The sequence below is a fragment of the Osmerus eperlanus genome, chromosome 19, assembly GCF_963692335.1.
Source record: "Osmerus eperlanus chromosome 19, fOsmEpe2.1, whole genome shotgun sequence".
NCBI classification, from domain to species: domain Eukaryota; kingdom Metazoa; phylum Chordata; class Actinopteri; order Osmeriformes; family Osmeridae; genus Osmerus; species Osmerus eperlanus.
Genome location: NC_085036.1, coordinates 10216065 through 10234036, shown reverse-complemented (window position 1 = coordinate 10234036; position 17972 = coordinate 10216065). Strand labels below are relative to the sequence as shown.

Here is a 17972-nt window from a genome sequence, read left to right as displayed (position 1 = left end):
CCATATCTTGATTAATTGCAAAACGAATTAAACTATTCCCCAAAAGGGATGGACTGCCAACCGTGCCTGCTTCTAGATGTGTACAGCATTCAGTGGAAACAGCACTATGAATTTGAAAGTTATGTTAGGACAGGACACCATTAGCTGAAATGAAAAATGTGGCCAAAGAATTAGAGGATGTCAGTAAATTTCATTTTACTAAGGCTCTGTGGTTCTGCTGGTCTCTTGATTTCTGGGTCTCTCTCTCACACTCTCTCTCTCTCTCTCTCACTCTCCTCTCTCTCACACTCTCTCTCTCTCACTATCTCACTCTCTCTCACACACACTCTCTCTCACAGTTGGAGGAAGGCCCGTGCTGAGATTACCAGACATCCCAGTGGCCATTTGATGTGCTCCGTTATTCAGAGCCAGTCTGTCATCGCCCAGCAGCTGCTGAGTGTGTCAGGATGATGCAGCCATGCTGCTATGTTCCCCACCACGGAGCACATACAGGCCTTTCCAATGACCAAGTCACCCCAGTGATCAATAAGTTCCACTTCGGTGTTCATAAGGCCTCCAGCCGTGGACAGCATCTGTAATATGCTATGCCATCTGTAATATAATATCACTCAGTTGAGAGTGGGATTAACATTAACTGGTGATTATCAACGAAGGAAACAATGGTGGAGTTCATTGGTCCTTGGGTGTGGCTGATGGTTTAAAAGGAGCACTACATTTCCCATCACCTTCAGTAACAAGACACAGACTTGACGCCTTATAAGGATTGTTGCGTCACTCTTTGTGGACAAGGCACGCCCATTTGGGTGATGACGTAAATGAGAGAAAGTGAACCGAGGGGGAGGGGGTGTCCCGTCGGCACGCGCAGACAGCGCAGACAGCAGGGAGCAGCTGCAGCAGGAGGACCTGGTAATCATTTACTCCAGTGCAAGTCACATATTCCTATTTAGCTTACAATTCTAGAACCACATTGTATCAACGACATCTAAAATGGTAGATCGTGAGCAACTGGTGCAGAAAGCCAGGCTGGCTGAACAGGCAGAGAGATATGATGATATGGCAGCTGCCATGAAATCGGTAAGTTCTGCTCTGGAATCATATTTCTCCTATGAATCTAGGTGTCATAAATAACTGCAACCATATTACTTCAGTTTATAATGTGTGCAAAAGCTGTAAATAATTGCTGTAGCAACAACCTTTGCAAAAAGGGTATACATCTTCTATATCTTTTAATCAAGTGATACATATTTGGTGTATTAAACCCGTGATTAATTATCCTATTAATAATAAATGCTATCTCTTAAAAACATACGAGGATGGCCAATATGCCATAACAGTAACATTTGAGGGAAGTTGATTGTGAGGCCCCACGTACACCAGGCAAATTATTATGAATTACAAAATTATACATGTCTTGATTCCAAGATTCATTGCCGAGCCTTGGGTATACTATAATGTATGAAAGATTGTCAATCGATTTTATTTACTGAAAATGTGCGCTGATAACCCAATTTAGGAGGCAGGTTAGGTTGAAAAGTGTTTGAGGGGACAATGAGCGGACCAAATGCGGACTGTTTGATCTTGGGGCGGTGCCTTTTGACAGTTTTTTTTTTCTCAAATCTATCGCACAGCATTTTTATACATTTACTGAGAAATTGCGAAATGGATGACCTATTCTCAGACAGTAAAGAGAAATGTAGAGCCAGGGAACGTAGAATTTGTTCGCGTTAGATGATACGCATAAGGGTAGATTAGCCAGAGGACAAGCAGTGTGTGTAGCAGAGCCCATAATTAGAGATGATGAGGTCTCGGTTATAATGCTGATACATCGTTATATTAATCCTCTAGATACAGATGTCGAAAACATTGGTCATATTGTGAAGAAAACTATTACCCGCACAATTTACTTTAAAACCACCCACTTTTGCGCACCGTGCTTTTGTTTAATGCAACACTGGCTGCGCGTTGATTGAAATCAGTTTGCGCAACAATACCTATCTGTAAAATACGCTACAACCCTTTCACTTACAATCCGTGGGTGGTACCAGAAACTGTTTCTAGAACGTTCCGTGGTTGTCATATTGCAGTAATAATGTGTGCAGACTGGACCGCTATAACCTATGGTTACCGGTATGTTCACGTTTCATCTATACCTTACACACCTATAGCAACTGCATCCTTGCCTCCCAGTCTCTTTCGGCAAGCATAGCAGGTTGTCTGATAAGGCGTGTCACAGCGTGTGCCAAGGTGCCGCATCCGTATTGCACCATTTCGTACCCAGCCCTTTTCATTGGTATCCGAATTGTAAAATGCATTTACACCGCTTTATGATTTAATAGCAAGTCCTTCCACCGCAGGGTGAAAACAGTCAATGTCATTGGTGTTCAATTGATTTCTTATGGCATATGGCATAGTAAGGCTGTTCTGACATCCTGTGATGGCACATAACATGTAGCCGGCCTCCAAAGCCTTCTCCACATTCAGTGGTACTGCAGAAACAGGACCGATTCATGTCTGGACATCAAGGTTTACGACCAGACATGGCAGCCATAGTCCACTCTGTCACTGCCCTTCCAGGCTGAGGGTATTAGTTCTCAGTTACTACTCTAAAAGTACAACTGAGTAAGGGTCAACCCAGAAGACAAGTGTGTGTGTGTGTGTGTGTGTGTGTGTGTGTGTGTGTGTGTGGAGAGGGGGAGGGGGGGGAAGCAGCATGTTGGTGTGTAACGTAAAGGAATTGTGCTCTCCAGGACCAGGTGGTCGTAATGTCACAGGGGGGCGTTGGCTCCACCCCTCTGATTTATGCTGAGTCAGAGCCCCCCCCCCCCCCACCCCCCATTAGGGCTGGTGGGAAGGGTGTGCTGCAGCAGTGGGGTGTGTCAGCCTCACCCATCAGCTGAGAGAAATCCCTCCACCACTGCAGTCATTGTAACTGTGCCCAGTGGCAGCTGAACCCAATATCCGACTGACTCGGACTGGACCTCCCAAGTTTTTCCTTGAAATCTACATGGGAGGAGAGCTTCGTGAGTCAGCTCTTACTGGTGTAGCTGCTCTCAGAGTGGCACAGCTCTGGAATGATTACGTCCATTATTAATTTCCCCCTCCAATGACCGACTAAATTTTACATATTTTTCATTTTTTATGTTTGATAAAATCCCCACGTCAATACTGTAAAGCCCCTTTCGTGTACAATGACTTGCAGCATTAGATCCACCATCATTGCAAGCCTATATGGACTCTGCACCACTCCTCCACTAGAACATTCATTTGATTCCATCCGGAAGCAGGAGTGGTCCCTATGTTTAACCCGTCTCTGAAGTGACGAAGCGAGGCTAATTCCTCCCTGGGCCAAACGTATCCAGTCCTATGAAGTCATGTTGCCCCAGGCGTGTGTTATTTCACTATCCTGGACTGGTGACTCAGAGAGAGCATGTACCAGCATGCCATTCATATTTGGCCGGCTGTGCACCCCACTTTGTACACGGCTGGGATTAAAGGGAAGGACGTCTTGCCCTATTCAAGAGTGTGTTAAATCATCCTTCTGTGCTGTGTCATGGGAATGATGCAGCCACCTCCCTGTGCGAGTGGATCTCTCGTTCCTCACAAATGTGGACGTGGGCTTGAAATATACCATTGCAGCAGCACATGTTTTTTTCATGTCTTTGGAGTTAAAAAAGCTTTTATATGTTTTATTTTTAGAAGCCTGCAGCAGCTGCAACAGAGGGAGAAACAAATCCATGAAATACTGCAGTCATATATGGTTACATAACGACAAAGAGCTACTTGAAGCATCCCCTTCCTCACACACACACACACACACATACACACACACACACACACCCTCACATCCCCACTTTTCTAGTACCACGCTTTCATTTTCTCTCTCTCTATCTCCTCTCTCCCTCTCTGTCTCCCTCACTCACTTCCTCTGCTTTAACCAGCCATCTCCACTCGCCCTGCTCGTGACGTCAGGACAGGCCGCGCGGGCGAGCCACCTCTGCGCTCTGCAGGCTGGGAGAGTGGAGGCAGAGGGGTTGTCACATCGGTTTAGAAGAAAGAGGGAAGAAAAAAGGAAAGCAAGTGCATGTGAGGGATTATAAGTGAGCGATGGGGAGTGGACCCGGACCAGGACTGAATCCTCATTCTCGAGTTCATCTAACCATTGGTGGATGGTATTCTGCAGCATGTCAATGGCCGTAGAAGATCGATTTTCACCTCCTCCCTCCTCACCTTTCCCCGGACAGATTCTTTCACTCCGACCCCTGTGGAGGTTCGTGGGCGTGTGGAGCGCCATGTGAGAGGAGGAGCACACTGGGTTTCCTATGTTTTTGTTGGTGTGAACAGTGGTTTGGAAGTTGACAGGCCTGTGCGGGGATGGGTCACGAGAGCGTGAGCTCAAATGATGAGCTTTCTGAGCAGACAGAGAGCCCTATTGTGAGCCCTGCATCACTGCTTCCGCTGTGCCTTTCTGCCCGACCCACAGACAGCTTCAACAAAGACGTCCATGTCTTTACAGAAGGATTATTTAGGTCTTGTTTTTCTGACCTCACTGCTGCTCTGGCTTAACTTGATGCTGCTAGCCTAGATACTGAGATGGCCCTAGGTTGCCTCTCACTTTGATGTCTGAGGTGATAGCATACTAAGCTTAACTGATACAGGTGGTCAGGTATGTGTTTGAGCTCTGTGTTCACATGAGGGTAGTCAACTTTGATCCTTCCAAACCAGGCTGAAGGAAATGTTGTTTCTGCCTTCTTGTCTGCTTTTTCAGGAAATCTACTTACAACACAGTACAGAGGTCATTTTTATGGTAGTCCTTAAGTTTATGGTACCTGGAACACATTATGCTTTTAGAATGGTGTTCAACTGAGGTCTGTAGGTTGTCTGTGTTAATGTTGGGCTGCATGTGATAGTGTTTTCTTGCTTGGATATACTGCTGATCATCATACAACTTGTGAGAAGACATGTTGAATGTTGGGGGCTGGGTGGGGGTGGGGTTGAATTTCAAAGAGCAGGTCAAGGTCATTTCATGTTGCACACCAAGTGGACCGTGGATATTATGGTCTGTTCTGGAACCAGCGTCTGCTGCCAGATACTGTAGTCTGGCACACCCCAAAACAAAGTAGATCTCTGAGTTTCCATGGAAACTGCAGATTGCATGATGGATCGCTCTTTGCCCTCTGGCCCCTCCCTGTGAATCGGAGGTTATCTCTCCAGAAGGGAAGGTTGGTCCTCGGCCGCCAGCAAGGGGAGGGGACATGAAACGTTGTTTTGACGTTGATATCGTTACTGAATGTTTTTACTGCATGGAGGACATGGTTTTAGTTCCAAACGGACTCCAGCACATTGCTGTGCATAAACACTTAGAGCAGAGGTATTAGTCATACACGATATTGATATTTTTTCATATTCCAACATCTGATCAGTGTCCTACTGCTGATTCTGAGAGCATGTTCAGCTCTTCTGCTGGTGACACTGCAGACACAGGTGGTGTCGTCCCAATTACTCAAGACGACATGGGGAGATAACAGAGGTGATTTAGATGTCACTCAGCCAGTCACAGGAGGATTGGCTGCGGTACAGTGTGTCTAGATCTACTCCAAGATAAGATATGTTCTCCAAGGCCTGAGAACAGCCATATTATCTCTATGACAGGCGATATGAAGGTTTTGATGTTGTACCAAAGCTAATGCACCAATCATTCAAGATGGGCAACTAGATAGGATCATTTGAAGGGATTTCAAGATTGCTTCATGAAGTGTTAGTATGAGTAGTGTGTGGTAACGTTGTCATGGCATTGTCATGTCATACTACGGTACTTGACATAATCTGTCCTTTAATTGAAAATGCTTTAATTTACTGGCTATTTCAACCGCTCATGCTGACAATAATAACGTGAATCCTCTGAAGCAAGGTTAGTTTGCATTTAGGTTTTTAAATGTGGAACCCTCAAGTCAACATCATCAATGGGAGATATTCCCTCCAGCACCACTTGGCCAAGGGCAAAGCGGCTTAAAGCAAGCAATCAAGTCATTGGCTTAGTCCTTGGCTTCTCTGATTTTGGAGTATTTACAAATGACCCCAAATCTCTCTGGTTAAAGATTCAGAACAGGATGTTGTTTTGGTTCGGTTGACTAACAACCCAGTCATACGAGGTGTCTTACAAAGAGGCTTGGTGTGAGCTGTCTAGAACACATGCTCTGGTGGGGAAGGCAGGAACAAACAGGCATCATATTCAGAGAGGCTGTGAGGAAGTCTCTGCTGGATGCAGCATAGTGGCAGTGGGGAATAAAGGATTAAATCCTCCAGCCAGACACTGGCCTCTGGAAACAAAACAAAACAAAACAAGCATTCAGAGCTGGAGATAGCCAATGAGCAGCAGTCCTGTAGGGGATGATGTCATCTCACTCCAGGCGCGGTTTAACCCGCTTCACGCAGTGACAGGGATCACTTGGTCATGGAATTAACCCGTCACAGACAGTGTGTGAATGTAAATCATGAATGGACATGCCTCACTTTATTGTTTCAGTGTCACAATCGCGGCCTACTGAGCTACTGTGGCGGCAGATATTGCCTTCACAGAGTAAAAGCTCGAGGGATAAACATGTTGACTGTTATAAGTAGATCCTCTTTTCTAACCTGCCTTTCTCTTCTCTTCCCCCAGGTCACAGAGCTGAACGAGGCTTTGTCCAATGAGGAGAGGAACCTTCTTTCGGTGGCCTATAAGAACGTGGTCGGGGCGCGGCGTTCTTCCTGGCGTGTCATCTCCAGCATCGAGCAGAAGACCTCGGCCGACGGCAACGAGAAGAAGATCGAGATGGTGAGGGCCTACAGGGAGAAGATCGAGAAGGAGCTGGAGGCCGTGTGCCAGGACGTGCTCAACCTCCTGGACAACTTCCTCGTCAAGAACTGCAACGAGACCCAGCACGAGAGCAAGGTGTTCTACCTGAAGATGAAGGGAGACTACTACCGCTACCTGGCCGAGGTGGCCACGGGTGAGAAGAGGGCTACCGTGGTGGAGTCCTCCGAGAAGGCCTACAGCGAGGCCCACGAGATCAGCAAGGAGCACATGCAGCCCACCCACCCCATCCGCCTGGGCCTGGCTCTCAACTACTCCGTGTTCTACTACGAGATCCAGAACGCCCCCGAGCAGGCCTGCCACCTGGCCAAGACCGCCTTCGACGACGCCATCGCCGAGCTGGACACCCTCAACGAGGACTCCTACAAAGACTCCACTCTCATCATGCAGCTGCTACGAGACAACTTGACACTGTGGACGAGCGACCAGCAGGATGACGAGGGAGGGGAGGCCAACAACTAAAGAGTCCGAGCTCCTGATCCCCCAACACACACAACACGCGCGCTCACAAATGACAAGTAAAAAATACAAAGTTCATAGAAATTAAAAATGGGGCCGGTGGAAATATCGGCAGCCATGTTTGCTGATGATATCGCAGCTGCAGTTCTTTATTTTTCCACAAATTTAAAGTGAAAGGAAGACAGTTCAAAGAGGAGTAGGACAGAAGAATTTAAGTTTAAGAATGACTTAAGTAACAAAATAAAACCCCTCCTTAGCAACAGTTGCCAAAACATCACTTAGAGGGCAGAGGTTCTGTCAGGCAGTGGGGCTATTGGGTTCAAGTGACTGCCTCGCGCTGGCATAGTCTTCTAACTTCTCCAAGGTGGAGATGTTTAATTGTACAAGGTTCGGGAGGAGCTTTTAAAATCTTAGGAGAAGTTTGGTTCTTGAGCAAGAAGAAAATCAAGCTATATAGCGAGTAAAACCTTGGGCGCTATCGCATTTCTAAAAGAATGAGTTTAGCAAATGGGTTGCTGAGAGTGAGACAAGGTGTTGTTGATGAAACAAGTCACCTGAGAGATGATAGCTTAATGGAATATAAGTTGCACCACACAAGGAGAATTGTGTGGAAGCTGTTTGTCTCTGTGACTGAACATTCATAACCTGTTTTGTTCCCACTGTGCTAGATATGTGTCAAGCCCTGATAGTCATACTTAATACAGTCAGTAAACCAGTACAGCATCTCCTTGTCATGATCCTCATGATACATACACACATGCATTTTTTTTCCAGGTACCTGAATATTATTGTGAGTATCATTATCATAACATTAACATTGAATGCCCTGGGTCAAACAATACAGAAGACACAAACATTTTAAGTCACATAAATGAAGTAACTGAAAATTGTATTCAATCATTTACTACCCCAGGATAACTAAATCTTGTGCTCTAAAATATTTAGGTTGATTCCGTTCATCCCCGAAACGACTCACGGAGTCGACTGGAAACGCTCTATTAACGGACTAATTACAATTTGAGGATAGAGCACTGGAAATGTCAACTGTAAGATTATCTAAAAGTAACTTTTAGGTTTGTGGATTTCCTTTTTTATCCATTTGTTCAATTGTCAAGAAATGCACTTGCCTATAATACTGTCTCTTCAGTGTTAAACTGCTCCAATATTCTCCATAATACAATTATGTGCATGCTGGTAATATATTTCTATACAGTAGCTTGACTTAATTAACTTATATTGTAGATGTTATGTATTCATACGAATATGAAATGAGTAGACTTTGGATTATTTTCTATTTATTACTTTGATCGATTTTCTCTCACCTGTGTTTTCTTCGCTCCATGTTCTGAAGTATGCTATACCAAAACAGTGATTGCTAACAATAAATTGATGTGTTATTGACATTTCTGTGGTGACATGCAATTCTTTGCTGACAGAGGGGAGGGGAGAAAAACATAATTTGAAAAATAACTGATTTATGATTTTGTTTTTCTATAAGCTTTTTTGTTTATGCCATTTCTGTCAGATTATGCAGAGATGTTTCTAGAATGGCTCTGTGCTTCTGTAAGGTTTATTCATGGAGAATTATTTGTTTCTTACATTAGTTTCACTTTCAGGGTTCTAATAGTGTGTGACCTTAAATGTGATTTATTAGTGGTTGAACCAGAAAAAAACCCAGAAGAAATAGTGTTAACAAAGTTAATAAACTTGAACGATTAAATTCCCTTAACTAAATTTAAATTCTACAATTATGTAATCCATTTCAACATGGGCTTTGTTTTGTTTTTATGTGCTTTGCATTCAGTGTCATTTTTGAAGAATTTGTTGAGACCAATTTTCATGGTCTGGGCTATATTGTGCAAGATGGGACAGATAGGCTGACCTTTGAGTATATATTGTACACTAAATATAACTATATAAAGAGTTTTTCATAGTATAATATATAATGGATTTAATATAATGTACTGTGTGTACAGTGTAAATTGTGGACACTGTTGATTCTATAGTCTAGTGTAATTGTACATTTGTTCATGAATATTTAGATAGATAGGTATTTTGAAATGGAAACTGTAATTCACTAAGATGCATGGTTCTTTGGGAGATGTTGGGACAGGAACTGTAGAGACAGAGTAGTATTAAAATGCACAGCTGCTTTATACCATCCTCTGGTGCCATCTTAGTTTCATGGGGGCCTTCAAATGTTGCTTCTAGTCGGATTTCTGGCATGTAGTCATCACTGACAGTTAGGCAGCCATTTCAAAGCTGGATGCTTGCTAATTCAAGTCAATATTAAGATTGAAATCTACTACTGTCACGTTGCCCCCCAGCTGCAAAACCCAGGAAAATGAGATGTGACCAGATAATGGCACTTCCAACTGACACGGAGGATAGTCAGGGCACATGTGTGGCTGCCCTGAAACCACAGTGGGAGTGGGATGGTTTTTATTTATTTGTGTCACCATTTGTATTTTTCTCTTTAATTTTCTGATGCAACCACTTTACGTTTCCATAACCAATGGTCACCATTTTTCACAGATGATTCAATGATGATGAATAAAAAAACAGTATGCTATTGTGTTCCTATTTCTGCAAATGTTGTGATGGAAGCTACAAATGTACTGAGGCTCAGTCTCCTTTGAATTAGTTCAAGTAAACTGTGGTGGTTTTGACTGAATTGTACTTTCGACAACTATTAAACCCACTGAACATTCTGTATCTTACAATTATGATACTGTAGCATCTGAATACTAGGATGATCCCACCATGGCTAAAACCCAATGTATTGCCCTGCATTGAATGCAACACTGGTATGTATCAATAAAACTGTTGGATCCTGGATTATTTGAGCTCCAGTTTGATGAATGCACCTGCTCTCCTGTCTCTCTACACAAATGTCGTTCAACACTGGGGCTTGGGTGTGTGTGTTCACCTTGAAGTCAGTCACAATGTATAGTGCAGGCTGGCAGTTCAAGGCCATGCCACTTATAGGAAATGAGAGCTTAGATTACCTCTGGATGACAAAAAGATAGCATAATGCTGAATCAGTGCTCCTCCATGCAGCACAAACAGGGCTTAACCCCCACCTTCTGCTCAAAGTCATGTGCACAATTTGCTGGAGTAAAATGGAGTCAGTAGGGCATCCGTAAGCAGATTGTGCTCATTTCCCCATAGTAGTTATTGATTTCTGGAACAGGGTTCTACGGTAAATCGAAGGCTGGCAAAGAGAAGGTCTTGATGTATCAGTAGAGTATTTGTGCGGGGAACTAGAATTGCTGGTGGACAGATTTCCACTCCAGAGGAATGGGTGCTACCTTCATCCATCACTTCCTAGGTTGCTGTTGTTTAGTTCAAGCACGGTGAGGAACAAGACAGGGTTACACAAAAAACACAATGAGCTCTGGTGTATCTTTAACTTTACATTTAAATATTTTGTTTGAGTTCCAAAGGTTCTCAGTATGTGTGGAACAGGCATGTTTTCAGAAGACCACATTAGTTCATTTACACAACCTAAACAAGCAGCTACTGACCACTGCCAGCAGGACATCACTTCAAAACCTTAAACCCATCTGGGGTTAACCCTTGTGTTATCTTCGGGTCATTCTGACCCATCAGTCATTGTGACCCACCGTCGTATTGCGACAAATTTACCTCATACAAAAACAAAGTGAAGCATTTTCTTTTAACTGTCGGGCTGTCTCAGACCCCCCACATTGGAATGGTTAAAAGAAAATTATTTGTATTTGTTTTTGTATTGGGTAAAATTGGGTAAACACAACGATGGTTCGTTATGAACCTTTGGGTCATGTGACCCGAAGGCAGCACGAGGGTTAAACACATTACTTACAACAGACTAAATTAGCAGACAGATACCTTTGATGTAACAAAAGGCAAATCATTAAATCCAATTAATTACCGTAGTGACTCACAAAAGCAGTTCTCTGTAATTTATTTTCGAAAATGATTTATTCTCCTTTCCTATGGTGAAGGAGTCAGCCAATAGTGGCTAGGACAGGGAATCGGCACTAGCCAATCCTGTTGCTGTTGCTAGGGATAGACAACGCAACACAGTACCAGACACAAGCTGAGTCTTGCATCTTTCACCATACATCTCCAACCGCAATACAAAACCTGGTGCAGGAGAGGGGGATTTTAAATGGATGCTCTATGTCTCTTTAGCAAAGCACAATGCGCATATTGTTCTAATTAAAATGTCAAAGCTATTTATTTTGTTATTTATGTAGTTGTGGTAGTGAGTGGACTGAAACAGGCAGTTTGTATTATATCAATAAGCTGATCATTGCAAGCTTCACTGTGAATAGAGATCAGACAGTTAGCCTATTCAACATCTATTTGTGACTTACAATTTGATAATTTCCATGTTCAACTGCACAGGAACACAAACATCATCTCTGCCACACATCTGTTAGTCCAGTGCAGACAGTCATCACATGGCTATCCCCCCTGTAGAGAGGAGGTGAGCATGTCTCACTCTGACAAGACCTTCTCACTTTGACACATAGGAAAAGCCTGCTCTTAATAGATTATCAAAGGTCATCATCTTTCCTAATATAACTATCACCCCACACACACACAAACTCTTGGACTGTACGCATGCACAAATATATCTTTCACGACATCTCCAACAGCATCACAACCCCTGGTGCAGTAGAGGGGTATAATGCTATTATGCAGTCTCACCGAGGTATATTTGCACAGCCGTATCTGTAAGCCATTTCCTGTCCCAGCAGGTGCACGGTGGCTGTGACAGACATGCAGACAGACTCTGAGTCATCGTCCTCAGTGGAAAACCACTGCATGAGTCCCGTCTGTCACAAGTCGTGGCCCGGTGAAGGTGACCCCTGCCTCACTCGGGTCAGACCTGCGTCATCTGTTATCAGAGAGCGGCATTCCTGGCACTTCTCAATTTTTAGCCTTTTACTTTGGACGGAGCTCTGCTGATGGTGCAGTCTGGGTCTTCTGAGGTGAATGCGCTCTGGGCAAGATTCTCAAATGAGACAGGTTCAAGGGGGAATTGATTTGTTCCCGTGAAAAGAACACAATGCAAAGATGCTGATTAAGATTCACCTTGTTTCTTTTTTTTTTTTTTTTTTTTTACTTGTGAGGTGGAACAGTGAGGACGGTTGTTTTGGCTCCCTAGTTGTGGCTGTGAAATGGGTGTTGCAGTCCATGATGGTACTGCGGACAGGGGTGTCAGGAAATGGATACTAATCTCCATCCTCTACATAAACTGTCTCCAGATCACATTAGAGCTTCCTTTTGACAGTTGGCCTACTTCGGCCTGTCAGACGAGGATGAAGCATGCTGAGAATGCGTCCAATCAGAGGTCCGAGTGCTACCAGAGTCTCCCACAGGGTAGAGAGACACAGAGCACCACTCTAGCCCAGGGTTGGGCATCTGTTGACTGGATGGGACAGAGATGAATAATTTAGACCTGCATTAAATGGAAGGGAAATGGTGAGTCATGTAGTGTGAGGGGAGGGGGGGAATGTCAACATGTTTAAGTGGTTTGGAGATGGCTGCCTTGTCTGAAGTAGGTCCTTTGCAGTTGGCTGTGTATACAAGTAGGGCTCAGAACAGATCCAGGATGTATAAGGGAGTGTATGCCCGGAATTTATGGAAGATCGAGAAACCGGGCATCTGTTTGGACAGATGCTCTGCACTGATTTTCACAGCTATGTGTTGTGTATGTGCGAAATAGCAGTCTGGTTGGGACTAAGCTGTAGTTTGGATGGCCCCCAACCAGAGATGGTGGAAACCAACCCATTCACTGCTGCTGGACAAGCCATTAGGCCCCTAAAGTGTTCCTGTATAGGAACCAAATAACGCCCCAGCGCTCAGATTTCTGCCCAGCGTAGCCAGAGAATGAGCCGGAAGCTGAGGGCATAGCAGAGACTATAAATAGAAAACCCTTGCAGCCAAGCACTGACTAGGAGCATTAACGTGTGAATGAATACTCTGGGCTGCAACTGAGACAAAATAATTGAATGAATGTTGCAGATATAAGCAGCCAGCCATAAAACTATGGTTACTATGCCATGAGTAGACACCAGCCTACTACCGCATTTCAAATCCTCTCATTTCTCACATTACGAAAAAAGTTTGACAGACACGCCAGATCAAATGAAGTTTGTTTTTTTAATTCTTGGTTTGCATGGGTACAGCCTTCCAAACACAACTACAGATGACAGCTGAAGAGAACAGACAAGCCTACAGCATCTACAAATGACCCCGGCAGTGGGACCAGAAGTTACTGGACGACCTACACACTTGTGTAAGCAGTAAAGGCAGCATACAACATTGTGGATCCTTCTGACCGCATCACTGGAATGAGGAGGGTGTGTGTATATTGGGGGGGGGATAACTGGAGATTTTGATTTTTAAAAAGGTGCGATTGACAGGAGGACATAGCACACACAGACCAGGCTGGCTCACTGCAAAGACAGAGAGAGGGAGCGTGACTAGCAGGGAGCAGGCTAGCCTACTGCCACCTTGGGCACCACAGCTAAAACATGGGTGCAGGTTTTAGCTCTTACGCAAAATAGCAGCATTGAGTGATTTGACAGCCCCCCCCCCCTCTGTCTCAGCAAGCCACCTGTACGAAGCTGCAAGTGTGCGGGTCGGTTTCTGGATGAGCTTCACTCTTCCTGCTTGTGCTCCTCGTCGAGCACGGCCTGGCCATTCTTGGCACCGCTGCCCATGACGGGGATGTTGATCTCTGCAGCCTTGATGGCCTGCTTGTTGAGGGGGGCTTCCACGGTCAGCACGCCCTCAGGGGACAGAGTGGACGCCACCTTCTCCACGTTGGCGGTAGGGGGCAGCCTGGCGGGGCAGAGGAAAACGGCTCAATCAGGTTGCCGTCACACAAGGACGAGGGTGTGACACCAGATAGTTATGGTGTCACTTCCATGAATTACTACTTGTAATCTACTCAAGCGAAAACAGCCATTATGCCTGCTATGGCCCCTAGGTGGCAGCAGTGAGCCGTGCAGCCCAGCTTGAGGGCTACTCTAAACACTGGGGCTGAAGCCAACATTAAAAACAGACTATTAGACCCAGCTAGCAGCTACAGGCCTGGTCAATCTGTGGGATCCACAGTAGTAAATGTATAATCCAAGTCAACCACACGAAACTGATGTAGCCTGACAAATCAACATCCATATAGGGAATGACAGATTCATAACGCATAAGGACAATTATACTAGCTCGTCATTGAGCAGATCTAATCCATTTCAGCTGGATAGAGGTTAAGGCTGGTTTAATCCACCAGCTAGCAGACTATGCATGAGTTAACAATCGTGTAGGACTTGTGTAATAATGGTCAGGCTACTCACGTGTATTTCCTGGTGAAGCACCTGGACACGAACCCATGCTCATCACGCCTTTCCTCGTGCTGGCCTGGGGATGATAGGAGTTAGTGTCAACACTGCTTCAGCATAGTGGTAGTGATCCGGCTGTGTGGCATCAGATGCAGTTTAATTGGTTCCCTTTTCAGTCGAACACATGTTGATTATCTCCCCCAAGGGGCCTGTACTCTCAGAAATGTACACTGTGTGATGCCTGTCTGAAAGCTCCTGGACTACTTCACGGCCTGGAGACAGGGGCATTTTTTGCATCACACATGTTCCATATAGGCCCGATGCCCATCCCCCCCCCCCCCCCTCCAGGTATCTATATGCCCCCTTCTGAAACATGTCCAAGCATGATACTGTACATGTATGTGGCACCTCTCAGCCCATCATCAAGTTCCTACAGAGACATGCCAGTACTGAAATACAGCCTCTCTCACTGGCAGTTGGTGTTTGTTATGACAAACAGATAAAGGACATTGCCGCAAGTACGCCATGTCTCCCAGAGGAACATTAATAAAACCCTGGATTTAGACCAGCAGTCCATTTAAAGTAACAGAGGGACACTGACTCACATCTACAAACCCCTGCTAGGACAGAATGTATTACTAGGTGCCCAGAGACACCCTGGGGCTTCACAGATGAGTCTCACCATCCATATCAGACTCCCTGGTCTCATGCTTGGATGTCAGAAAAAAAGTATTCTTCTCTACAGGTTCTTGAGTTTCAGCTACATAATGTTACGATCCTTACTCTGGAATGTTCTGACCATCCCATCTATCAGGCAGATTACGTCTCCTCCCCGTCACTCGGCCCATAGACATGCTGTACCTGTTACGCAACCCAGACTACCCTGCATCTACCTAATACCATGTTTATTTACGTCAAGTCTGAGTGTTCTCACAGCTTTCCACATAAGCACAAATCTTTTTCTAAATAGTAAGTAAAACTCAGCAAGGTAAACGTACAGTACCCTATAGCAAAGAACACCAAGCAAAGGTGTTTAACATCAGTATGAATCTATCTAAAAAGGGCATACGCCAAGTGCAAGTCCAGTTTTTGATATAACAAAAAAAACAAAAAGCAAAGCGAGGGGAAGGAAGGACTCACCAGTGATCTCCAGCACCCCATCCTTGGTCTTCACCACCAGTTCCTCAGGGGCAAAGTGGTTGACGTCCAGGCAGATCTTCCATGCATCCTGGGTCTGCTTGATCTCAGACATGCCGCTGCTCAGCTGGCGGGAGAGGGCGCGGCCGTAGGCGGGAGGCCCCTGGGCGAGCATCATGGGGTGCTGGCCCGCCATGGCGCTCGAATGCACCAGGGGGCTGGAGGCATGGTGGTGCATTTGAGGCATGTGAGACATGTGAGACATGTGAGGCATCATGGTGGGGGGCATGATGGCATCAGGGCCCATGTGGTTGGGACGAAGGTAGCCCGGCCAGTGGGTGCTGGGGAAGGTGGGGAACTCCTCGGCCAGGGAAGGCATGCCAAACGCCTGGTCGAAGATCCGGCTGCCCTGGTACCAGTCCCTGAAGGGGTCCCAGCTGGGGGTGCGCAGGAAGCTGAACGGGACGCGTCTCTCAGTCATGGCTGCTGCTGAAGGGGAACAGAAGGTCTGGAGTTGAGCAGGAAAAACAAAAAGTTGCTGGTTGCAGATGTGGGCCCTGTTGGTCTCAGTCAAAACCTTGCCGGAAAGTATGGACTGCTTCTAAGCTGAGGCCTTTTATACACAAATATCCCCACCCCCGTCAACAGCACCCGCCCTTCTCTGACCAAGACCCCTCCCCTTACCAGATATTTATAGAAGCAACTAGAAAGTCTATTCATGGCAGACGTAGCATTAGAATGGAATCTAAAGCACAGGCCCACCCCTCTCACAGAACTCTGTTTAGCCCTCCTCCCCACCTCCTGACAATTGTAATCCCCCTCCCCCTCCTCCCTAGCCCTGACATGATACAGGCCCAGAGGAATCTGGGAGCCTGCTGTAAGCAGACATGCTCAGCAGAACCAGTGACCCAGCTATAGACGCACATATGCCGTTTGTGACATGGGCTGGTAGAGGACACTATGTGACGGGCAGTTCCAGTATGCCTTATGTATGTGGCATTATCACTAGGATTTCAGGGAGGTATAACACCAACACGTATAAGGCCCCCCAAAACTTCCGTCATAGTACGGGAAAACAGACCCAAAAAATGGTTTAAGCAAGTAAGATCTGAGATGAAGTAGCCTACAATACCTACAATAAACCTTGGGAAGGTTTTATGGTGCATTCAGATGCAATAGGAACCGCTATCTGACCGAACAAATGCCTTGAAGCAATTGCAAAAATCAGTTAAAAACAGAAAATAGGTAGGCTAAATGATGAGGCACTTTACTACTGAATGTGAAATCAACTTTAAGAAGCACATTGATTTCCCACCAGCCAAATAGCCGCGTGATAACGACTATGAAGTAAAATGTGATTGCTAATGTCTACACCATATTCTGAGAGCGGTTAGGCTATTTGCTATGCTAGACTCCTTGATTATTTAGAAGTTGCCAGTGTTGCATTGAATGAGACGATTGCAATACACAAATAACTGTCGAGACCTCAGCTTGCTTACTGCGCTCCATATATAATTTTAGGCTACATTTGATGTGTGTGATAAATGCCCAAGTTACCTTTTTGCCTGATAACCTTTTGTGGCTCCTTGTTAATAGTTCAAACCCGTGTCATAGGACTTTGAAACTTAGCCTTATATTCTGCACAGGTGACGCTAATTAAATTCAATTAAGACGTAGGCCTAGTTGGTTTTGTTTAGGCTAATATGTAGCCTACTTCATGCTGTCATTTTATTAGTAAGTAGATTAGTAAAACGCATTCCCGTTTAAACAACAGACAAGTGCTGAAACTGATCATGAAACCTCTCCTTTCTATCTAGAATTCTCCAGTTCCTACAGAAGTGCTTCTATTTTGTATCCGAGACTATTTTGTGAAGTTATTAACGTTGTAAATTTTGTTTTATCAAAAACTACTGATCATCTTTTGACTCAACTTTGTAAGTTTGGGGGTTGGAATTTCCCTTACTGCAGACCTATTGTATACACTCTGATTGCCTTCAGATGTAGCGACAAATTCTGCATCCTTGTGCATATTAAGGGAGTTGCTGAACGGTCCTTGCATGTGTGTGTGTTTTTGCAGAGCGTTGCACATTCTTCATATGTGTGGGTCTTCATATCGATGTAACATGCGTGTGTCGGGCCAGAGTATGGGCCGTGGGCAGGCAGGCTGTACCCACCACGGCTGTACC

The 17972-nt window shown here is 45.1% G+C and overlaps 2 protein-coding genes across 2 annotated transcripts; one reads left to right on the top strand and one right to left on the bottom strand.

Annotated features, from left to right (window-relative positions):
• The first annotated feature begins 824 nt into the window (after nt 1-824).
• ywhag1 (3-monooxygenase/tryptophan 5-monooxygenase activation protein, gamma polypeptide 1) lies at nt 825-10148 on the top strand. The gene is made up of 2 exons (XM_062484925.1): nt 825-1074; nt 6659-10148. The coding sequence occupies exons 1-2, from the start codon at nt 988-990 to the stop codon at nt 7313-7315; spliced, it is 744 nt and encodes a 247-aa protein (XP_062340909.1). The 5' UTR covers nt 825-987; the 3' UTR covers nt 7316-10148.
• A 3301-nt stretch (nt 10149-13449) lies between these two features.
• On the bottom strand, nt 13450-17443 carry hspb1 (heat shock protein, alpha-crystallin-related, 1). The gene is made up of 4 exons (XM_062484926.1): nt 17344-17443; nt 15790-16275; nt 14665-14728; nt 13450-14152 (listed from the first exon to the last, which is right to left on the bottom strand). Exons 2-4 carry the CDS (start codon nt 16265-16267, stop codon nt 13969-13971), a joined length of 726 nt encoding a protein of 241 aa, XP_062340910.1. The 5' UTR covers nt 16268-16275; nt 17344-17443; the 3' UTR covers nt 13450-13968.
• Between the last annotated feature and the right edge of the window lie 529 nt (nt 17444-17972).

Excerpts from the sequence above, each read along its gene's own strand:
- hspb1 (XM_062484926.1), bottom strand. The coding sequence starts at position 16,267 with ATGACTGAGAGACGCGTCCCGTTCAGCTTCCTGCGCACCCCCAGCTGG. Across the intron at positions 14,729-15,789 it reads TGGGGTGCTGGAGATCACTG|GCCAGCACGAGGAAAGGCGT; the intron begins GTGAGTCCTTCC and ends TATCATCCCCAG. Across the intron at positions 14,153-14,664 it reads TGCTTCACCAGGAAATACAC|GCTGCCCCCTACCGCCAACG; the intron begins GTGAGTAGCCTG and ends CTGCCCCGCCAG.
- ywhag1 (XM_062484925.1), top strand. The coding sequence starts at position 988 with ATGGTAGATCGTGAGCAACTGGTGCAGAAAGCCAGGCTGGCTGAACAG. Across the intron at positions 1,075-6,658 it reads TGGCAGCTGCCATGAAATCG|GTCACAGAGCTGAACGAGGC; the intron begins GTAAGTTCTGCT and ends CTCTTCCCCCAG.